Source organism: Podarcis bocagei (assembly GCF_964188305.1).
Source record: "Podarcis bocagei genome assembly, chromosome: 8".
Classification (NCBI taxonomy): domain Eukaryota; kingdom Metazoa; phylum Chordata; class Lepidosauria; order Squamata; family Lacertidae; genus Podarcis; species Podarcis bocagei.
Genome location: NC_138133.1, coordinates 50,264,909 through 50,289,728, shown reverse-complemented (window position 1 = coordinate 50,289,728; position 24,820 = coordinate 50,264,909). Strand labels below are relative to the sequence as shown.

General features: G+C 40.0%; 1 protein-coding gene across 2 annotated transcripts in view; it reads left to right on the top strand.

Annotated features, from left to right (window-relative positions):
* The window catches only part of KLHL14 (kelch like family member 14), a 57,938-nt gene that overhangs the window by 12,114 nt on the left and 21,004 nt on the right, over nucleotides 1–24,820 (top strand). For both annotated transcript variants that reach the window (XM_081206818.1, XM_081206819.1), the window contains one exon: nucleotides 9,746–9,867. In XM_081206818.1, the coding sequence (XP_081062944.1) occupies nucleotides 9,746–9,867 (122 nt within the window). The remainder of the gene's footprint in view (nucleotides 1–9,745; nucleotides 9,868–24,820) is intronic.

The window sequence follows — 24,820 nt, the reverse complement described above, 5'->3', positions numbered from 1 at the left end:
AGCTGTTCAATAAATAATAATAATCTCTGTCACTGGTTCTTAAAACTAGGAGTCATTTTAAAGAACAAAAAAGTATTTCTTGGCATTGGATTTGCAGCTAAGTTATTTGTTACCCTGGAACATTTTCAGGAAGATGGCTCCAAATATTTCTAGTAGCATATATCTCTTGCTGTGTCATTGGAAGGGAGATAACTGATTTAGCTCAAATAAACCCTGCCAAGATTAACAGAAGCTGACTGATCAGGGGGAGGCTGGAGGGGGAGGCTGGAGAAAGTAATGGCTGAGACAGCAGACTTTTTTTTTTTTTAGAAGCCTCAGAGGGAAATGGATAACCAGCCATAACAAAGGAACAAACATTACTTTTAGAATTCCTATGAGACTTGGATAAACTTAAGATGGGATTTGGGTGCAATATATGCAGTGTTTCAATAGAGCAAATTAAGGAGATAAATCAGGACTGCATAATTTCTGATCATGTACCAGCTTGCTCCCTTCACAGATAGAGAGGAGAGAAGCGTTCATGTTCTTTAAAGCACAGCTCTCAATGATGTCAGACCTCAGACACTACGATCAAAGACAGTGTTTTCTCCAGGACACTGTGATGTGAATTTTCTGTACAAACCTGAAGTAATGGTGAGACAGTACAATCAGCAAGAATCTGACTAATAGGGAAAGTGAAAACTTGTATATCCAGTTCACAAGTGGGTTTTTTAAAAAACAAACAAACAAAAAAACCTATTAAACTTCCTAAAAGGAAAATGTACAGCAGACAACTTGCCAAGAAATTTTTGAATTGTTCATCACTGTAAATAGTGTTAGCATAATACATCCTACCTGTCCGACTCATATGTACGTACAAGAGCATAGCCTCAGGGCACGTAGTTCGGTCACCTTGCTAAAGCTAAAGCAGTTCCAGGTCTGGGTCTGGTCAGTTCCTGGATGGGAGGCTGTCTGGAAACCCCCATTTATGCCACTTGGAATTCCATGTTGGAAGAAAGGCAGGATAAATAAATATAGAAATAAAATGAATAGTAAATAACACACTGAGGGGCCAGAAAACTTCTGTGGGTTGGCATTTGTTACCAGCATCACCCAACCTCTGATTCCACTCCCTCCTGGAATTCAGAGTTTATCACTAACTGCCAGGAACAAGAGGAGACTGCCCCTACCACACTAACATATCAGTAATAATATGGTAGCAAAAATCCATAGTAAAAATCCTTCCTGTGGATTTTAGTCATAGGGCACTTTAGGAACCAATCCTAGCTAAATAGCTATAACAAATAAAAATAGTGATATTGCAATACAATGAATAAATACAGCCTGTTATATGTCTGTGAAGCTGGGCACACTCTTCCAAGTCTAGCTAGCAGTATATAGAGTTGGGGAGTGGGCCCATCTCTGCCATCACATCTCTGTCAGCCCCTCACACTGCTGCTGTCCATTCCCTGGGAGGGCACATCTGTTGTGAGGAGCCAGCTCTGTGTGTCTAGGCTCTCTCCATGACATGGTTCCCTGATTGCACAGGGTTCCACATCATGACAAGCAGAGTTCGAAACTCCCGTTGTTCTCGGCACACTTTGTGACAGGAAAATTCATTAGCGTGAGCAATTTCTGAACTCGGGGCGTGGTACTGCGCCTAAGATTTCAGAATAAAACTGCAGGATGGAAGGAAAGGAGGACATTTTTCTGCCTCCCCACTTCCAGCTGCTTTCTGAAGACTGGAGAAGAGACCCCGTTAGGAGTATTAAGGGTGTGGGCAGAGGAAGGACTAGACCATGTGAAAAATGAACATAATATTTTAGCTGCAGTTCATTCATTTTCAGCTTTGAATTCTTGTTATAAAAAAGTGTGCCTAGACATTCTGTTCTTGCACCCATAACCTAGGTTTAAGGTGCCATTTAGCTCTTAGCTCTGATGCACAAGGGATGGATAACTCTTTGGAAAGCTGCCTCTCCTCTGCAGTTATGCCCTCAGTGTGTGTGCCTGTGGTAGAGCAGCCACAGCCTCACTCTAGCTTCATGTAATTGTAATGACATGAGTTTGAATGTCCAGCCAGTGCTGGAGTTTTGTACACTCTTCTGTGCCTAGAGCTGCAATTTCCAAATAGAGGATTGCCAAAGCTTTCTGAGTAGGTCACCATGCTGCCTGGGGTAAACCCTGAATGAAGTGTGATACACTGAGCCTGTGGAGGCCAAGAAAATGAAACTGGCTCCAGTATTTGTGTGAGAGATTCATTTGAAAGGGTTCAAGAAATTAAATTCACCTACCTACTTGTGCAGTCCCACAAGAAAGAAAGAAAGAAAGAAAGAAAGAAAGAAAGAAAGAAAGAAAGAAAGAAAGAAGCATCTATTAATGTTTGTCTAAACAAAATATTTAATGATAAATCAAGATTACATGCTACAAATTTTCTGTTGGCCTGAGGCAAAAGCTGGTGACTCAGAAAGACAGTGAAGAAAAGACATGGTTGATGGTTCTTTTCCCCAAAAACATTTTTTTAAAGGTAATGGCAACCTCCAGGTCTGCAAGAACAAGTTTCCAGATCATATTTCTAAGAGAACCTTGCTAAGGAAATCATTTCTATGGATGATTTGATGGTGGCTGTGGGTGGGGTAGGACCAGGGTGTGCACTGTCAATGGACAAAGGGCTAAGCAAGGTTTTATTGTTTCTGTGTTCAGAATTGCAGCCTCCTGAGGCAGCTTTTGCTTTAAAACAAACACAAATGTTGGTGCATTGTTTGTATCAGTAATCTGAAGCAGGGATACAGCAACATGAAAGGAAAATACTTTAAAATGTTGCAAAAGCACTTGGGATACAGTTAAGTGACTTAACAAGGATAGCATAATCAAACCAATAGGTGAAATCAGTTGTGTTGGCCTGGCTATTTCATGTACATAAAAGAAAAGAAAGGTGAATGAAAAATGTAGTGTGGCTACCAAGGAAGTGGCTGCACACAGTGAAAGAAGAAATAATTTTAAGACACAAAGAAACAAGTGAGGAAAGGACACTGTAGTTACATATATATAAGAAAAATCAAGAAGAATTGGGAACAAGATACACATTATTCCTATTTGTTTCCTTTTCCATTTTTGTAAGATTTCCACTTCAGCATTTAATACTGCCTTTAATTTGTCTGCTGTTAGAATTCTCACATAAACAAAACACTTGCAGAAAAACCAGAATAATAGGACTTCTTTTCTAAGCAGTACTCCAGTTCTGTACTTTGTGACCTGCACATCGGCTGTCTTCTTTCTCTTGCAGATTGCCCCTTCTCTCTGTTTTGTTTCATTAATCCAATCCCTTCTTTACAAGTTCTTCACATAACAGGTGAACATAGAAGCCAACCCCCCCCCCAAAAAAAATAACAGTTGGGCAGGTATTAAAATTGAGGGGAACAAATATTTATGTTATGGTGATGAATTTTTTCCATCTCCAGAATTTGGAAATATTTAATTCAAGAGCCCCCATGTCTCTGGAGCATTTCACATATTACACAGAGGTAAACCCAGTTTTGCTTATGAATAGGGAGCTATAGATAATGATGGATCCCAGACACTTGTACCTATATTATGTTCATATTTGTAAACATGTTTGTGACATTCATATTTTATAACTTTAGGGGTACACTTGAAAAGTCTTAGGTATAGATTGACCTAAAATATAATAGCTTGATTCATATTTCACTAACCCAAACAGTGGTTTAGTGTAAAAGTGTGGGCTAATGGAGAGGATCTGAAGCCACTTTTTTTGCTTCTGTGTGGAGTTATGAGAAGGTTTGGCTTAGCATGTCATCTGAATCCAGGCTCGTGGTTAAGATAGAGTTGCCATATCTCAAAAAGTAAAATTTCTGGTGTTGTTGAGCTTTTCTCTTTTTTAAAAACAAACCCAAATGGCTGAGTTTTTGGAGCTGTTTCTGCTGCTTTTTCTTTCCATCACATTGACATACACCTGGGTTTTCCTTGACATTTTGCTGATTTGGCAAAATTTCCCCGATGCCATTTTTACATTCAAAAACCAGGACATGTCGGTTATTTTCCTGACGTATGGCAAGCCTAGGTTGAGCACTGTCCAGACTAAACACAAGCTCCAACCAAAGGTTTGTTATTGGCTGCAGCTTGTGGTTAGTCTGAAGAGAGCTTAATTATAAGCATGGTTTAGACATTTCTAGGAGTCCACATGTTCACACAGTCTTGCTAAACAATGTTTTGGCGTAGCCTGACTTATTAATAAGATATGAAGTGGGCCTGAATTTTGAAATCATTAGAGGTTTCAGCATGGACAGCTATATCACTCCTATGCCGTTTAGAACTGCTGAGGTATATATGGCTAGTTTGCACATAATACTAATCCATGGTCAATAGCTAATCAGGGTTAAGCAGCATGGTAGTTCATACTATCTGATTGCTTTGACTTCACCCCTACCCTGGTGTGAGTGGGAGCAGCAAGCCATGAAGCCTTGTCTTGTAATTATGTCCAAACTGGAATGTAGTTTGTTTCACCTTACATGGATGCATGTTGGCTAGTGACCATAGTTTGTTAGGAAGAAGCTATTGGTACAAAGGGGAAAAAACTAGGTATAAAAGAATTATTGGATGCCAAAATCCACTTTGGGGACAAGTAGTGAGAAAATCCCAGCAGATGTTTAAAATCACAAAATATGCAGCGAAGTATAGCATGGAAATATAGGCCGTTAGACCTTTAAAATATGCCCTTCCAAGTTCCTTCCAAAGTTTCCCTTTCAAAGGTTGGATTCATGTGCTTTTCCGTACAGCATTCAGAAAAAAAGTTTGTTTGTTTTTCTTTTGCAGCTTGGGCTGTTTTACTATGTAATCAGCTTAAGTCTACTGAATTCAGTGGGGCTACTCTGAATGTGACTTAGTTGGATACCATCCTCAAGTTATAATTTCTTGAGGATGGTATCAAGCTAAGTCACATTCAAAGTAGACCCGCTGAATTCAGCACTTTTGGTGTCCAACTGTCTTCTATTTCTTTTTTGTTGTAGGGGAGGTATTAGCAATTTCCTTCTCTGTTATGATGCCCCACAAACTGCAGAAAGCCTTCCATAAATAGTTGATAGGATTTAACTGTGGATTGCTTTTAATAATGCTGCATTTTTACTGATTTCTGTTAGTCATTTTTCATTTTTTTAAATCTCAGGATATTGTTTTTTTGGGGTGTGTGAAACATGTACATAAGTAGGCTTCTGCACGCATCTTTAAAGGGATTCTATGCTGGATGTGCAATTCCTCAGTCCAGCAGTATCTGTGCATGTGTAGAATCCTCAAATAAGCTGAAAATCACACCAAATCAGTTTTTTGGCAGTGGAAACTGAGGTCTGTCTCAACAACCCACCTTCTCTTTTCTCCACTGAACAGGTGACTGGCACAACTTGCAGTTTGCTTGGTTTGTTTGTTTGTTTGTTTGTTTGTTTGTTTGTTGTTTTTGAAAGGGCTACACATACACAGCTCTGGTTTCTACGTGTTCACATTGTACAATCTGGGCCCAAGGTATACATTACCTGTTACCACTATTTAGTAATTCATATCAGAGTGTCGCCAGCCATCCTGCATCTCAGACAAGACAACTTTTACTATTTTTTGTTTCTTCATAGTGCTATGAGGCTTGAAGATGGTTTTTTAGATGAATGTGAAATGCAAAAACTAATAAAAAATTGAAATAAGCTTCTTTATTGGCCAAACTTGCAATGGTTTTCAGAATTTTAAAGTACAAGTGAAGTTGATTGTGATAGAAATAGAACATGCTACACAAGGCGGTTGGAATAAACAATTTACTCTCTCATTAAGGATGACCATGCTTAGGTGACTTATGGCTTAACGTTGCTCAGTCTCTTGTTATGTGTTCAGCCATCCTTAACTCAAATTAAAACATGGTTTATTCTACTCCCCCTTTGGAGAGATTGGGTAGAATGAAGCGTTATTGAAATTTTCATCTATCAGGCATGAATCAGAAGGTAGTCCATGCTGACAGTGACTGTGGAACTGATTCTGATCTCATGGGTCAAAGGGATCTCGAATTTAAATTTACTAACTTTGTTACTGCCTGCTAGCTATTCTGTGTCTGATTTCTTTTAAAGCAGGTAATAACTATCTTTTACTATAAGAGGCAGTCTTGGCATGATGGCTAAATATAAATTGGCAAATAAACTAACACCAAGCCCTATTTCTAGATTCATGTGCACATGCACTTAAGCAGCAAGCTCCTTCATATTCAATGCTACTCCTTTTGTAAATGAAATGTTTCCCTTGCTTGAATAATGTACTATCCAGAGGCCTACCTGCGGCACAAATGTCACAAATAGTGATTGTTTGATGTATAATGGTTTTTGCTACATACTGTCATGTTATATTAATAAAATTTTGAAAATGAGGGAGGGGGACAAAAACAAGTAGTGATCGTTCCAAGCATTATCTGAGCACAGTTTAGAACAGATACGTGATACTGTTCAATGTGAAGCAAGCATTACAACCCTAAAAGTTCTGTAACTTGGGTAAAATTCTGAGCCAGAAAGTAAGTTAAGCTTCTCTCCCACTCTTTCTTCCCACTCACCCACACCCACACCTCCAAGTCTCCTCCCATTCCCTTTCCTTTGTTGTTGCTTTGGTGAGGCACCAAGAGCATGGGAAGCGAGCCCTTTTCCCCCTGCTCTCCTCACTGATGTCTGGCATGCAGCTATGCCTGTGTACTAGAGGCAAGAAGTGCTGCAAACTGTCATTTCCCATGTCAGTAGTGCTGGAAAACCACAATCCTGTGTGTCTGGCACTGAGCATTAAGTAACATGCAAGGTATTAGAGAAGGGAAGAAAGAGCTCCCACCTTTCCCCTGCCATCGCTGCTGTCACTAGAGCAACATAAACGGCAAGTGTGAGGGATGAAGCTGGTGTGTAAATGCAGAGCCGTCTTTCCCATAGGGCTTAGTGGTGTGTCGCGCCAGGGTGCCGGCCTCTCAGGGGTGCCCCAGCAAGTGGAGGAGCTGTGCGGCTTTGCCAGCGGCCTCCCCTTTCCCTGCATACCCGCCAGCTGCTCCCCGCCAACCATCAGGCTGGCAGGCATGCAGCTTCCCTCCCAAGCCTCCTCAGTAGGAGAGCGGTCCTCACAGAGGCTTGGGAGTGAAGTTGCGCCCCTCCCAATCCTCCACGGGAGGAGAGCACAGCTTCACTCCCAAGCCTCCTCAGGAGGAGAGCAATCCCCGCAGAGGCTTAGGATATGGCTGGCAGGCGCACAGCTTCCTTCCCAAGCCTCTGTGGGGATTGCTCTCTCACAGTGGCATGGGGGAGAGTTGCCCCCCCCCCAATGGCTGGCAGTGCACAGCTACAGCCACCCCAACACTATCCGTGGTAATTTGGGGGTGCTGGGCAGATATTTGCACCCTGGTGCCGCATCTGCTAAAGACAGCCCTGGGTAAATGGATCACATCCTGTCATGCTCCAGCATCATCATCAGGGTGCAGCCAAGTCCAAAACAAACTCAGAACTGGGTTGGAGAGAACTAAGCTATTTTCTGAGTTTGGGAGAAACTTGGGGTGTTTTTTAAGAGCCCAGTTCTGACCTAGAGGAGTTTGCCCACCGCTAGTCACAAGTAGCACAGGCAGTCTGAACAAGGTCCTGTGGACTTAGCTTTGGCATAACATCTGGCCTGTGACTTCCACATTGTGTGGCCATCTGCTTCTGATTTGCTAGGTTAGAGAGAAAACCCAAGCACAGGAGGTGAGCTGTATATGTTCTGTAATGTGCACATTAGAATAGCACTGAATTGTGGTGTTATAATAAAGAGTTGTATATGAAGGAGGGTGCAAGTAAGTGCATTTAGGATTGCAGCCTTAGTTTGTTGTAATTGCAATTGTAATATTTGTGGTCCAATCCTATACACCAAGTGTGTAGTACCTTTGGCCTTCCAGAAGTTGTTGAACTACAATTCCCATCAGCCCCAGCAAGCATGGCCAATTTCAGCAAGATTTGGAGCGCCACAGGTTCCCTACATCTGCTGCACGCACACATCTGAAGTCCCATTGAACTAAGTGGTGCTTACCTCTGAGTAGACTTGAATAGGATTGCACCTTCAATATCTTAATTAAGATAATAAGGCTATACAGACAAAATTCCAAACTCACCTGAGATCATTTCCCACGAATGTTTCCATTAGAGCACTATGCTAATATAATTAGTTGGTCAAACATATACAGGCTTTAGTAGTAGTAGTAGTAGTAGTAGTAGTAGTAGTAGTAGTTGTTGTTGTTGTTGTTGTTGTTGTTGTTGTTGTAAGAATGCAGTGTGTGGACATTAGTGATAAAGCTCCCTTTACTGAAGTACTTTTATATTAACAGAGTATCTCAGCATCAGAAGTGTTGCCCTCTTTTTTAATGTACCTAAAATGGTTCAGTAATAATTCAAACCGGTTAATGGAAACAAGTCCTGTTTTGCTTTCCAGAACCATTGATTAATGCAATAAAGATTGCAGGGTAACCAAGTAGGTCAGCAACCCTGCAGTGAGATGTTGCATCAGGCATATAACATACGTCCATAGCATGTGCATATAGTTAAAATTTCACATCACAGTAGGATGAATTGCCTTACCATGGTTCCCTATTTAGAATTTTATCACTTTTCCAGGCTTCTGTAACTGATAGATGTTCAATTATATGTAAAGTGACTATTAAAGCATCAGTACTCATCTAGGGGTCTAGGTCTCCTCTCCCCTTTTCTCTTGAAATTGTGTTAAAGCCATTAGTGTTACAAAGAAACGTGCATTCATCAGGTATAGCGATGGAGGCCAGGGTGCATATTACAGCTTTTACTGCATATGAGACGTTGCAGTCCTGTTCTTAAGAACTGCCAGGCAGATTGGGAATCACGGTCACGGTTAATAGCAGCGAATTGCCAGCTCTTGATGGGTGGGTAGTCACTCTTTTCAGTGGCTGCCCCCTGGGGGAGAAGGTAGAAAAACAGAGGGAGGGAATTAGAGTGACTTTGCACACTTGAGCAGGTTCATGCCGCTGGATCAGTGGCAAGCATTGGCAGGGCTCCACTCTGGGGAGGCTCACAACAACATCACAGTCTCATTTTACCAATTGGTGTTGCTATAGCCAGTGGTGCTCAGAGGGAGAGCAGAGAAAGGAGGGGCTGTGGAGGAGGAGGAGGCAATGTAGGGCTAAATTAAACAAAACAAAAAAAAGGGTTTTGTAAGTAAGTAGAGTTCAGCCTGTACCTGTTAGCACACTGCTACTAATTGTGCCAGAAGTGTTGGAATCTAAGTTTCAGTGTGTGATTAAAGAATTGGTTCAGAATCTCTCTGCATAGCCTTAATTTTTTCAAGGTTCTTTGGGTGCAGAATGGCTTTATAATAATGATTTTGACTAATACGATTTTTGACATGCAACTTTAATGTTTAACCTTAGTACAACTCCAGAGCATTTCATGTGTATTCAGCTGTAAAGAGTGATGATTTAAAGGGATAATATGAGAAAAAGGTCATTCTAGAATAAACCTTTAGCAAATTGCATAAAGGAAACTTATTATTCCACAAGTAGAGGGCTATGCAGCTTTTCTTATTATTTTTTCTGCTTGATTCAAAAAGTTGTTGAGACATGATAGGGAAAGGAAACAAAACAAAAAGAAGTAAAATAGAAAACTACAAGCAGTGAACATTCCTATGATGGTTATGATTTTGTTGCTACTAAAAATATTCTCCAATAATGTGGTTATTCATCTTCTCTCTCTTTTGGGTGAAGAATTCGCTCCAACAAGAAAATGCTTTTGTTGGTTGGTGGACTGCCCCCTGGACCTGACCGGCTACCCAGCAATTTGGTTCAGTATTATGATGATGAAAAGAAGACATGGAAAATACTGACAAGTAAGCAGTTTACTTTACGTTGAATTACCTTGATGAATTTTAAAACATGGTTAATCAAATTAGACACTTTATTGATTTGCTTCCCTACAGAGATTTGTTTATATATTACATAGGTTTCACAATGGAAGAGTAAATTGAGATTGTAGGAGATAGTACCTGTACAACAGAACAAGCCTAAATTAAATCTGTCTTAAAATCATTTTAGTACGCTTATAGTGAAAACTGGCAAAGCTTTCTTAAATAAACCTGCCTCCTCCTCTAGGTACCTTGCCTCTTATTACAGTGTATATTATATGCTGTGGACACAATCCAGCCAGTTAAGACCAAGTGCCTCTAATTTAAGTAGGAGAGTTCAAAACATGCCTAGATCACTCACACGGAAACTGATGCGACTTGGAAATTCCTAGCTTTCTAATTGGATTGTCTCCTATTTATATTATAATTTAGAGCTCATGGCATATTGCATTGTGCTGCATACCCTTTTACACCACTCATGTCATAGAGAATTGCCCCCTCCCTCCCGTTGAGGTCTTCCGCAGCTCTCACTGACACAGCCAGGTATCAGTGGTACAGGTCAGCTTCAGTAAACTGTACTGGCAGGTTTTCTATCCAGATCTGTCCCCTTCTTTCTCAACAACAACTATGTTTTACAGCAAGCATTTTGTCTTAAGCTTTGGAACTTATTGTTATAGTGGTTACGATTTCCAATCTAACGTGGTCATGGAATCAAATAATAGTGTTTTTTCCTGGTGCAGTAGGCTGTGTATTTACTGGTCCCCTTGTGGGCAGACTAGCTGCACTGGTCAATAAAACTACATTTTTAACTGTCAGAATTGCCTAAAGCTGTTCAGATAAAATTATAAACGAGCAATTCTGATCCATAAATCAAAGCCATACTTTAAAAGCCGGACAACTTGTGAAACTTAGATTTTCTAACAGAAATGCTGTTTCCCAGGCAGCCTGATCCTAAGAGGCCACTTTACCTGCAGTGGAGCAAACACAAGCTTGGTGCGGGGGGGGGGGGGGAGATGTACCATGCAGGGAACAGCACCGGTACAATAGCTCCAACTACTGCCAGTGTTCAAAGGTACTAATTGTGCCCATGGCACCTTAGTGACCCATCTCATGTTTCTTAGTATCTTAGAAAATTATATCACTTTTCTCAGGACTCAAGTGTAGTTTCAAACTGCAACACTGGACACAGTTGTGTATGTGTGTATACATGTATTACTACTGGCTTCCATTTTTTTGCCTCCCTTTGGGATGACCAGAGTCACAGATTTTTCATAGTACTGAAGAGGGCATGTTTGGCAGATGCAGGTTCTCATAGAGTGAAAATGTGCATTTAGCAAAATATATTGTTCTATACCACTTTTATCTGCATTTGTATGTGTTTATACTTTCCTTCCTTCCCTAGTTATTTAAAAGAAGAAATTTATACAACAACCAAATAAGGTGTCATAGCTTTCAGGTTTACAGGAATTGCTGTGTTTCACTTACACAAGATGTACCACCAATTGAATTTCATCTGTAAAAAGAAAGTATATCAGAGTATACATAGTATGTTTACATTGGAAGATCTTTCTTTTAAAAAAAAGAAAAACTAATTATATACAGTAAAATATTAGTCTGAAAAAAAGACTCAGTTTGCTTCTGAGATTGCGCTTCTGAGATTGATTGTACAGTAGAGTTGTTCTCAGGCAGGAGCAAATGAAAGAGAACTCACTGTGGAATATGTACATCAGGAATCTCACTTGCAATGCAGCACCAAATGAAATATTTATCAAATGCATACTTACTGCTTTTAAAGACTTGACTGTCACTTTTAATTCACTGGTCTCATACAATGTAGGAAAAGTATTTGGTGCTTCCAGACTGGAGTCTCCCAAAACCACTCAACTGTTTTTTCCCCTCTATATATGCTGTATGAAGAATTATAACTGACTTGGCAGGTGTGTTGGTGGCTAGCACTGAGTATGCACAATCAAAAGGAAAATAAAGCGCCAAACCAGAATATTGATCTAATATCTTTATCAAAACTTACTTCTTTGGTCACCTCTGACTCTAGTAGCCTTTGGTGTTGGTTGCAGGACTCTTCACCAAGGTGGCTCTGAATGGCAAATAAGAGAGACTAAACATAGCCTGGAAGTTGCTGTTCACAGCATTTTGGAAGTGGGGAGATAAGGCTGCCACAGAATCAATCAATGTTCTGTAAGCTTTCTGCAGCTCGTATATTGGAGGGAAGATGAGATGGCTTCACTTAGACACTGCCAGAGAAAACTTTGATAATCAGTTTTTAAAACCCTTTCTCCCCACCCCCAGATATGCGCTAAAGGACTTCTTAAATCACACTGTAATAACCCAGCTCAGTAACATTAGGTAGAAGAAAAATATAAAAAGCAGCTGAAGAAAAAAATATAATAAAATATTTAAACAAATGCACTTTTATTTAATGTACTTACTCTAACAGACGATGTTTTCTCATGACACCAAAGGGAAGAACACACTCAGGTGATGTGATTTTCACCACATGAAAAGCTTGCAAACATGCTTTCTGAGGCCATTGTTTTAGAACCCATTATAAAGTTTCTTTTGTAACTGTATCCTAGGAAACGGTGCTAATGGACACAGAACATGCCACTACAGAGGCTACAGTTTGTGGAGCACCTCTGAAATCATTCTGTCTGTAGAGATGTTTTGAGGGCTCCAGGATCCAGGCCTCCTGGAAGTTATCTATAGTGTCTCTATCAGATCATTATCGGTGTCATTGTGGCAAGCAAGTGAACACATAAATTCTGGGGCATCAAGAAGCAACTCGTTGGGTGGAGCAGAGCCACTGCACTACGTAGCTTCCTGGCAGGTGGGTCACGGTTGCTTACTGGGACAGAGAGGGCAAAGCGGCACAGTGGTCTGCATAGTGCAAAAAATGCACCATTGAAGCCAGATACCATGTCAACCTCACCACCACTGACTCACTCCTTCCCTCCTGGTAAGCAACAGTAGCCCACTTGCCAGGAAGCGACTGTAGCGCCTTTGCCCCACCCAGCAAATTGCTTCCAGAGGGATACCTTTGATCTGGGATCCCTTCTGTGGCACTTGTGGGCACTGTAGTCTCCTAAACACCCCCAGTGGTGCCCACCATGCCTGCCCCACCACTCCTGATTTTTATTTATATTTCCACAGAATGTATCCAGTGAGCCCAAAGGCATTCTTCCTAGGAAGGGAAATAAAGAGTCTGGGGCTACTGGAAGCCCTTTTGTCTTTGGGGGATGTAGGTGTTTGGCCTGTGTGAACATTACCAGCTTTTCTTCAGTGCTCTGGGTATTGGTACCTGTGAGAGTTTCCTAGATTTCCATATCTTCTTTATGCTGCGTCATCTTGGCATCTATAGAACTGGACAGTAGTGAGAGAGAAACCATAAGCATAATTGGATGAATGCTTTGATGTTCTCATAGGACTAAGGAAAACGTTATGTTGGAACTATGGATCTTGGAGATGCAATCAAATAAAGAATCAGATGTGAGATTTTGGATGAGTGGGGAGGTGCATCCTTCCTATATCTTTTTTCCCATTTCTAAGAGGAAAAGCAATATCTGGCTGCATCAGTTGATTTATTTCGTAGAATAGTTAAACAAATCATAAATGCTGGTCTCCATAAGAAATGAAGAGAGCTGCAGGCTTAGTGTGGATGTCATGCATGGTAGCTCTGCAAGGAAAAGTTCTTGCTTTGCCTGGTTTGATTTTTGAATATATGCTGACCAAGGTTATTGTTATCGTCTATACTTACTGTTGGCTACACAACATCCCTCAAGTATTTCTGTCAATAGAAATAATTGCACTTTTCTTAGAACAGCAGTACTCAGTGTGGTGGTCCACAGACTGGTGCTGGTCCATGAGCCATAGGATGCAGTCCCCTGCAGCTCCACCACAGCCCAGGTTGGGTGGGATAATTCAGGAACTAAATATGGTACCTTGACTTGGCACATTGGGGGGGGGGGATGCGGTTCCACCATATCAGCTAGCTTGAGAAGCACTGTCTTAGAAGTACAGGGCACATATAGAAACATATGAAGCCAGATGATGAGTCAATTTAGCTCTGTACTGTCTTCTGTGACACACAGTGGTTCTCCGGGGTTTCAGGCAACAATCTACCTGTAGAGGCCAGTGACTGAACTTAGGACCTTCTGCAATCAAACCTACTGAGATATGGCCCCTCCCAATCTTAGTCATGGAACCAGAGGAAGAAGCATGGGGCTGCTTCCAGTTTTAAATGACATATTGGAAGGGGAGAAAGATTCGAAGGAATTGAGATTTTTGTGTGCAATACAACATCACATGCATATGCATGGTACTTTTAAATGATTGTATTTTTCATAGGATATCTGGAAACAAAGGAAAAGGAGACTGAAGGGTGCAAGCAAATATATCTTATTTTGAACAAGTGTTTTTATCTCATTTGTGTTCTGCAAGTTAAGTGAAAATGCTAAATGCAGAAAAAAGCTTCTTTGCTGACTCACACGTTGTTCTCAAACACAAGGCCTGCACAAAACATGCATTTAAAATAAACGAGTATTATCTGCGACATATAGCAAAATTGGGTGGTTCAGAGTAGCAGCAAAAGCTTTGCATTGTTGACTGTGACTTTATCACTATAAATACTCTCATTATACTTTAAATTGAGTTTGGAATCTGCTTAACACTGGAGTTTTTACACATCAGTCAAATGAAAAGCAGAGGCTGCTGTTTATATTGTAGTCGGATTATGTAATATTTACGACAATGTTTTTGTTCAGTCCTTTTTAAAAAATATTTGGCTGAATTTTAATGAACAGTATTGCTTCACTTGTTAGAAATAAACCTGCAAGAGATAAAGAATATATAGATTTCTTATATTTCTGGTTGTGGAGTTCTTCCAAAAATTTCCTTAACACCAAGGCAATGATGTATTACTTTTACTTACATTATATGTTTTTAATCAGAGCGAGACTTCACCCTAGACAAAGCGATGCTTTCTGCATGGTCTCACTTGTTTTTGCTAAAATCTTTTGACATGATTAATTTTACTTTAATGCTTTTGTCTTGTTGTACTGGTTAAGAAGATGAGGATGAACCAGGGCTAAAACACATGCTGTTCTATCCTGATATCGCTGAGCGTTTTTTTAAAAAAAAAAATCTTAGTGGGCTTAAAAAAAAATGAATCCAATTGGAATTAGATTTCTTGCTAGTATGCAATTTTGAAAAGAAGATGTCATTACTGGTTGTTAGTTTTATTACTGGTGTTTCTTTAATAATATCACCTGTATAATATCATTAGTGGCTACAAAGGAGATTGAATTTTACACCAAGACTCTAGCCATATTTGCCAAGGAATGAACTAAGCCAACATTCTCATTCATCAAGCTCCCAGTCACCCAGGTTTTTCCTCATACTGCCATCATCCCACAGGCAAAAGGATATTGCCACATCCTTGCTGGTGCAATGTCATGCTTCCCTAATGCAAGACTGGGGAGCAATCTAATTCTGTGCAGTGGGGGGAAATGGACTCTTGCTAGTTTTATCCCAAGCAGGGTAGATTCTTTGGCAGTGCATGTTGAGATTGCATGGAGACACCTGAATAGGGTTTAGAAGGTGTTGTTTTTCAAGTCAGTTAATCTTCTGTTAATTTAATGGGAGGAAGATGGCCGCCGAATGCTTGAAGCAGGGTTTTGAGCTCTAAGGCCAACTCTAAGGCAAGCTTCTGCTCTATAACCAACCCTTAGCACTTGTTTTTATCCTCTCTTCCATTTTACTTCTTAACTCCTTTTAGTGCTTCTTTTTGTTGTCTTAATTTATTGTTTTATCTCCTCGTTTTATTGTTCTAACTCCCCTAAACTGCGAGGCTGCATGAAGCTGGGCTGGGCTGAGCACTTTGCTTGGTGGTGCCAAACGCAAGGTCAAGCCAAAGTTTACAAGATACTAGTTATAAATTAAGGAAGAGAAACATCTTGATTAACGATTTACAGGCAATTCCCCATTTACACGTGTTTGAGACACGTGCATCGCCATCAGTCTGGAAGTGGCACTTAAAGGGGCAAAATTGCACCCCCCCAAAAGAGCGAACATGGTATGAAAACAGCATCTAACAATCCCACAAGCTTTTGCAAGTGCTATCCCAGGAGTGCTGCTGATTTTTAAAAAGGGTTTCTCAAGAGTTCCCAGAGGTTTATAGGGTTCAGTGGTGGTCCCAATATACACGATTTCACATAAATGTGTGGTGCCTTGGAATGTAACCCCTGCATGCATGAGGAGTTGCCTGTACATTTCTTGCCTATCCCCCAGAGGGATAGTTTGCATTATAGCATGTATGGAAACAGCATGTAAAATTATACATTTAAAATTACACATTATAAAATAGGCAAGGATCAACTGGATTATATAATCCCAACACCCCTCCCTCAATTACTTTCAGTCGTCTAGATGAGACAAGGGTTTAAAATATGCATTTATTTTTAAAAAAATAAATGCATAAATGCATTATACAGTGGTACCTCAGGTTACATACGCTTCAGGTTACATACGCTTCAGGTCACAGACTCCGCTAACCCAGAAATAGTGCCACAGGTAAAGAACTTTGCTTCAGGATGAGAACAGAAATCGTGCTCTGGCGGCACAGCGGCAGCAGGAGGCACCATTAGCTAATGTGGTGCTTCAGGTTAAGAATGGTTTCAGGTTAAGAACGTACCTCCGGAACAAATTAAGTACTTAACCCGAGGTACCACTGTATTGCTACCTCTTTAAAGAGAGTATTTAAATTGGGGTTGCTGGTTTGCCGCTCCTTGCCGCTTTTCTGCCATAAGGGTGCATTTTTCAGCTCCTGAATACTTTGCCATTTCTGTTCCTGAACATGAGACAGAGCCAATGAATCCTTTAGGCATTTGCTCAAAATTAGTGTTAAAAAGGCACAGCAAATTGCTTTGATTAGTCATAGAATAATAGGGACAAAGGAGGAAATTGGGGTGAATAATCTCTTGATATGTCCCCATTATACTGTTTGAAGATTGACAGTTTTCATTTATCATAGTTGTGCACAAACTATACACATTTTGACACCCAAATTTAATTTGATGAACAATTCTCAGTGGCCCCAATAAATTCTCTGCATCTCACTTTATTCACTCAGCAGTTGCAAGCACCAGGGCTTCTGATTCAGTGCTGTGTTAAGGTTGGTCTCAGCCCTGCATTGTAAAGCTTGAGCAAGCACTGGCACATTACTAAAGCAGCAGCCTCAACACTGTGTGCTAGACAGCTTTAATGAAGGCTTTGGATATCTGAAGAACTAATGACTCCCCTAGAACATGCAATTGTTGTACTTAGAAATGCAGTATTTACATCAGTCTGTCTTCGGGTAACTGTTGTTTTTAAAAGCTTATCCACCATGTCTGCCTCAAAAAGTATCAAAAACAGCTCACATCATAATAAAAATGCACAGACAATGGCAAAACAAATAGGAACTTAGACAGCTGCTTGGTACCAGGGCCATTGGTTTCATTTAATATTTGTATGCCACTTTTCCAGCAACAAAGTTTAGCTCAAAGCAGTTCATAACAATAACAAACCATTAACAAATGAAAGCAACAAAATAATATCAAAAAAGACACAAAAGCATATCATGGCCAGCAATAATAATAATAAACCTGTTAGCACATTTCCAAATAGTATGGTTTCAAATTGGATGGGAGACCGCGTGTTGAGATTCTTGCATGGCAGGGGGTTGGACTAGATGACCCTCAGGGTCCCTTCCACCTGTGCAGTTGTATGATTCTATGGCTCATTGTGCAGAAACACACAATTCAGTAAAAAATGATGAGGTCCAATACCTTTTCTAATTGAAAAATAACCTATGAAAAATGCCTATTAAGCACCAGCCCAGAGCCAGTTTGCATAAACCCTCCTGTGAAGCTTCTTTTGAAGTTTCAGGCACTGACCTAAATGGGCATAATGTCCATCTAGCTCAGTATTGTCTACACTGGCTAACAGCAGCTCTCCAGGGTTTCAGACGGTGGATATTCCCAGCCTTACCTAGACATGTCAGGGACCAAACCTATGAGCTTTTGGGTGGGAAATATGTACCCTACCGCTGAGCTATGGCCTCTCCCTGGAATAAAATATCGATAATATAAATAAAAGTACAAAAAAGAGACAGAAGCATAAAGCCTGATTAGCCCCCATTCTCCCTCACCATCCTTTATTGTGGACGCCAAGTCGGCCTTGCGTTCCTTTTAACCTGGTCCAGCAAACCAGAAAGCCAAAAGACAAATATAGCTAAAATTAGACGAAGGGATCAAATTATAATAAAAGTGCAAATGTAAGATTGATTAGAAAATCAAGCCAATTTTCAAAAACTCATGGGCTTACATTTCACATAAAAATGGCAGGGGGTGTTTCTGAAAGAAAAGAGGGCAGCAAGAGTGTGTGTGTTATGGTAGAGTTTAGTTATACAATGCCTGTGGCAAGCATGATGTATGGCTGCATTCCTATTAATGATGCATGGCTGCATATCCAAGAATGAGAGAGAAAAGTTCTAAGGAAGAATGGAAATCCAGATTGTCACAACGTCAGTGGCATTTGTGATTGAAATTTTATGTTTCCCATTTGAAATATCTTTCAATAACAATCAGAGCTTTCCCTAAATGTGTTTTGTTAGATGATAATATTATTGGATGCTGCTTTTATACCTCTGTTATTTAGCTGAACATGTTTTAATATATTGGATTGGGGCTTCCTCGTGTTCTGATTTTCTTGCACAAACAAAAATGCGCTGTGTTAATTTTCTGTGACCATTTCCTCTCATTGCTTTTTTCAGGAAAGGAAAAGGTAAACTGTCTTTCCTTGTTTGGAAAACTCTGTTCATTTGCAGTACTCACAACAAAGCAATTACTAGAGTAATGGAATGGCCTATGCTGCTAGCTCAAATTGCAGGCTAGTGTGCTTATTTATGAGCAAATTCATTGGCAGGGACTGAATGGGGAAGTGGAACCAGGTGTCCTTCTTGGAGAGCATTGCAAGATGGTAGCAGAGACTTGGGAGTCACATGGTTGCTAGATAGGTAAGACATGATGTCAGCAACACTGTTCTACTCCCAGTTATTCCCTGGATATATCAAAGAGCAGATGAAGATATTCCAAACACAAACTAATGCAGTTTTTGTTATGGGCTGTTTCACTTGTTCAATATCTTCTGTGTACCCTGTTATAGTGCACCTATTTAGCACTTACATCATAATGCTCAGCCTTTGGTCATCTTGTAGCTTCATTTCTTTCTGATTTTCCCAGCTTCCTGTGTTCCTTAAGAGAATCTCTGCATGCTTTCTAGCACATGCAAATAAAAGTCACCTTTACACCTCAAAAACTCTAAAGTTCAAGATATTCTTTAAAAATTGCTCTTCATGAAATCAGAAAACTGCCCATTTTCTGTGGATAGATTCAACATTTTAGTATTCCAGGTGTGGAATACCAAGGCAGAATAGGGTGGTACAGAACAGAGTGATACAGAGATTTAACATGTCTTGATAATTACAGTTGTTTCTTCCTTATCTGAAATCTCTGTAGGGACTCCTCTACATAAAGGGAATCCCTTTATGACTGGCTGATTTCTCTTTATATGGAGAAGTCCTATACATGTTGACCCTACATGCATAAGGGCTGTTCTCACTGAAGCTGAGCATACACCACCAGAATCATGGCTTACTGGCATGATCTCACTCAACTCTCATGAGTTCGGTGAACATGTGTTGGGAATAATGTAGAATAAGGCTTCATACAGACCATACAAATGAAACACTTATCTGCTGCTGTCTAGTTTTACCTTAAAAGATTGTGACCAGGATCATTGTGGAGAAAAGACCAAGAGTGAGTCAAAGCCAGTGAACAAATCTAGTACAGTATAATGTAAGAAAATGAGTCAGTGATTCAGTGCTAGGAAGGCAAGTTAAACTGCTGAAAGGATTGATGCAAGCAAGACAGGGTCAAAACTAGGTGATATCCTAGCTGCAAATGGACTGATAAAGCTAAGCGAGAAAAATCGGCATATAGAGGAGTATATCAGGAGTAGTAGTTAGTGGTAGTACAACAACTATATTTTGCTGTTTCCTGTTGAGGAATTTTGAGCATAATGTAAATACCATAGCAGCCACCTGGGGTTGCTATCTTTTTCTGGCAGGGCTCTTGAGCCTTTAATAGCTGCATGACAGGGAAAAATTGTACCAGAGAAACATTTCTGAGCACGGAAGTGCAATGAAGCGGAAATTGTCACCTGTTGAATTTCTGCTTGTCATACTGCTGTTAAAGGTAGGAATTCCTGCCATAAATAAACTTGGGAACCATATTCTTTTGAGAAGCAAACTGCACAGGATGCAGGATTGGAAATACATTATGTATGGGGTAGCATTTTTGTAAGTCATCACTATCTCACTTTAAAAAAAAAACACCAGAGGGATAGCATGCCAATCTCTTGCAGTAAAAACAATCAATGTGTCTTGTGGCACCTTAAATTTATGTCATAAATGCATTGTAACATACATTTTTGAGGACCCAAACCCACGTTGTTAGATGCGTGAAGTGAATTCTTAGTAGGCAGGTATATAAAGGAGAAAACTGGAAGGTGGGAGTTGAATGGTAATGAAATGCAATCATTACAATCAGTGAGAATCAGAGTTTAAATCTATGTTAAATGGGCACAAAATTGGTGATAATTGCTAAAATTATTATATAACACTTCTAGAGGGATAGGGAATTATTTGCAAGAAACTGTCACAGATAGCGTGCACAGGATTATTTTATATTTGTGTTCAATATTTATTGGTATTTTCACATAGCTATTTATTTATTTATAGTTACCAGTATATATAAACTTCTTTGGGGTTTTTGCGATAAAAGATATATGAATTTTGTTAAGTAAATAAATAAATTTACTTAATAAAACAGATGACCTTTTTATAGCAAGATGTTTCAGTTTCTGCCTTCTTCTACTGCTCTGGTGTGAATCAAAATCATGCTATAGACAAGGTGGCAGTTACAGAATTCTGAAGATGGAATTCTCAGAAGCTCTGATGTCAGATATTATCCTCCAGGTGTTAAGGTGTCAAGTCTACAGGTACATAAGTTTTCTCTTGTTTCCAATATCAGATGCATTTGGAGCAACAAAGAAAATTACCAAAGGACTGATGAACTTAAAGTACATTGCTGTACTGAGGACATCCTCCACATGTAATTGATTGCTGCCACACATCCATGTAATCTGGGGAAACTCTAATCCATGTTAGTGAGGAGTCAGTCAACAAAGTAATACATATTCAGTTTTTGGTAGATTTCCATTCAGCATCTGGTAATTAGAGAGTGCTCACTGGAAGGACAGATCCTGAAGCTGAGGCTCCAATGTTTTGGCCACCTAATGAGAAGAGAAGACTCCCTGGAAAAGACCCTGATGTTGGGAAAGATTGAGGGCACAAGGAGAAGGGATGACAGAGGACAAGATGGTTGGACAGTGTTCTTGAAGCTACGAACGTGAGTTTGACCAAGCTGTGGGAGGCAGTGGAAGACAGGAGTGCCTGACGTGTTCTGGTCCATGGGGTCATGAAAAGCTGGACACGACTAAACAACAACAATCAAAGACAGATACCCAGTGTTAGCAAATTCTGAATGTTGAATCTACCTAGGCTATTAGAGCTATACTTAAGCTACCATTCAGCAATCCTGTATCACATCCTGTTGAATCCAAATACTGTATCACCTGTTTTTATCTCATGAACAGTTGCTTTCAAAAGCACTATGGTGGCAGAAGCTCCTACAGTGTGGAAAACCTATATTGTTGTGCGGTAAACTTACCATGTTTTAACAATTTAAACACTTATTGGGTTGTAAATGGCTAACTGTCAGGAAGTATTGTCTCTAACTGCTGGCTAGAAGCAGAGAGAATATACATAGTTATACAAGGTCTGTTAGTCAATTGACATTTAAACTGTCACAGCTGCTTCCTATTGCTGGCTGCATTTCACCTTTTATGCTAACAGCAGTGGCATTCAGAACTGATTGGTTTATGATTGGTCAGTTAGTGGATATTGCATTCAAATTTCATTCTCCTTATTTATAGGCAAATGGGCTTTGTAATTCCATCAGAAACAAATTGATTGGCTTGAGGATCGAGACCAAAGAAAGTATAAGACTAGGTTTAACTCTGTTTGGACAAGTTTTGGTAGGCTGAAGAGGATTAGCAAGGGACTAAAAAGTGGCCCTGAAGACAGAAGGAAGCATAAAGAGAGCAAGAAGCAAAGTATGGCAACTGATGAAGAATATATACCTACCTGGAAGCACAAATCATTTGACATGAGAACTAAGAAGGTCTACAACAGGGAGTGGGAGGCTCCAGCATCTGCCTTGGGGAGAGATGAGGCCAGAATGACAATGGAGGGAAGATTGGCTCCTCAAAGAGATTTTAAATAACTGCATAGGCTTGTTGGCATAAAAAAGTATTCAAGAGATGCTTGAAAGTCAAAAAGTGAGGAAAGCTTGATGAATCTCTGCTGGAAGAGTGTCCCACAGTATCACTAAATGCCTGACTTCTGGTTGAGGCCAGTTGAGCCTCTGTAGCATGGAGCACAACTATGAGAAAACAGCTTTCAAACTTTACAGGAAAAAAATGTGGCGAACCCATGGTGGAACTACAGAGACACAGCCACAAAGCAGCCATGAAACAATAAACAGAAGCAATTATTTTACCAGGACTGAAGTATGGAGTAGGAAACTATATTTTGGACTGCCAGTGGAATCATGGACTGCTTCTCATTCAGTTTGGATTTGGGGAACTGAGACAAGAAAACACAAGGCACATTTTGTGCCAAATCTGTCACAATCAGTGAGAGTTGTAGGAACTCAGCACTTGTCAGGATTGGCACCAAATGCATTTGTTTTCTGTACACGACATTTGATTTCTTTCCTTTGAACTGGATACACAAACAGAAGTTAACTGCTGGAGAGAAAACTAGCTATGCTATTCATGTTACATTTCACTTCTTTGTTTGTGGTTGGCTGCAAATTCTGATTAATATAATAATTCAAAGCATCTTGAGGTGGGGCACAGAAGGGCAGGCAGCTATGAACACCATCTAGTGACTCCATCTAGAATTGTAAAGGATGAGTGTGTGACTGGTTTTTAAAAACAGACAGATACTGCAGTCATCATTTCTAACTTGACAGACTGAAGTTGCAATCTTATACCCACATACCTGGTAGTAAGTCCCATTGAACAGAGGAAACCTTACTTACAAGTATTTGTTTCTTTATATTAATTTGTCACTTTTTCACAAAATTGTCTCAAGGAGACTTACAAAGTAAAAAAAAACAATTAAAAAATTATAGTAGATAGGTATTGGATTGGTTGATACAGTTTTTAAAGAACCCTGTACAGTATGTCTGTCTCCATTAGAACTTAACACCTATGTGTAACATTACTGTTGAATTGCTCCAAGTGATTTCTGTCTCTGTGACTGTATCTCTGGCAAAGCAGACCTCACAAGCATTTTAAAAATCAAAGCAGATTTTCAGTTCATCCAGTAACACAAAAGTATTCATTGTCCACTTATCTTCATTTGGTGCTCTTCCATCTGAAGCACCTCTCTCCAACCCAGATATTTGTGACCAGAAATCTACTGTGTTTTGGGTAGTTAGTAATTCATTACAAATAATGAATGCGTTTGCATTCAAAGTGAACATCTCCTAGACAGCTGTTATGCTGAAATTTATTGGCAAGTGCTAATTTTTGAATAATTATGAGCAAATTTGAGGAAGGGGTTATAGAATTATTTTTAAACAGTGGAAGGCTTTTTTAGTGCCTGCACAGTCTCTCCTGGTGATACATTGCTGACTTAGAGCTGCCTCAAACTTCATGTGTGGTTTAGGTTTGCTGCGGTAACCATATATGATGTGAAGGAAAGATGGGCACCCATAAACATTTGAGAAACTGGTGTCCTGGCTTGTGCCCACTGTTTGTTTAGAAATATATACCTGCCATTCAGGCCTATGGAACCTGTTGTGTTTTCAATGTGTTTTCTGGGACCTGTGTGTTTTCTGGTTGGTGGAAACACATTAGTTAAGATCAATGAACAATCTTACAAGACACAGCATCTGACGAAGAAAAAGAATTCAAATATTGTGCAAGCATAGTAAAGTGTGGGGAAAGGTGTGGTGAAGGGCAGAACTGGAAGTGGATGGGTGTGCACAGTGAGAGAGAAGATATCACTCATTCTCTGTCAGGAAAGGGGGAAGTCTCTCTTTGCTTTTGCCTTGCCTGATTTTGGCAAGATAAATCCTTTCCCAAACTGGTTGCTGATGATGCACAACCAAATACTTGTACAAGTTCAATCAAACAATCTACATACTGTACTAGAATGCAGAAACACAGATACTGAAGGAAACGAACTTCCCCCCGCCCCCCACTGAGAATAGGGTTCTGCTCCACAGGTTAAGTGGATCAGATTTCTTTTGAAATTTTAAAGAAGTGATCTGTACTACAACTCTGCTTTCTCATCATCTTGGGACCTTAACATCTGGGGGAGAAGGTAGGCCAGAAGAGAAGCTGTTGGTTTGTGCATGTCCTCTCCGATATGTCTATATAGGTGCAGTTTATTTCTAGGACCTTGGATCTTGCACATGTTTTTCAGATGTCAATTTTTTCCTCTTATTTATTGGTGTTTTCTCCTTTCATTTAACTCCACTAGTTTGTTTAATAAAGCTGAGAGTTCTTGCAGAGAGCTTTATAAACACATGTTATTAGATTTTTAAACCTCTTTTGAAAGTGCCTCTATCCTACTTCCTCCTAGTAAAGTGACCTTTTTAAATGGAGGGAAGTGGGTTTAGATGACAGTCATGATAAATGCGGTCATGTTCACTCAATAAAATAAGGCCCAGTGCATTTGAGGATA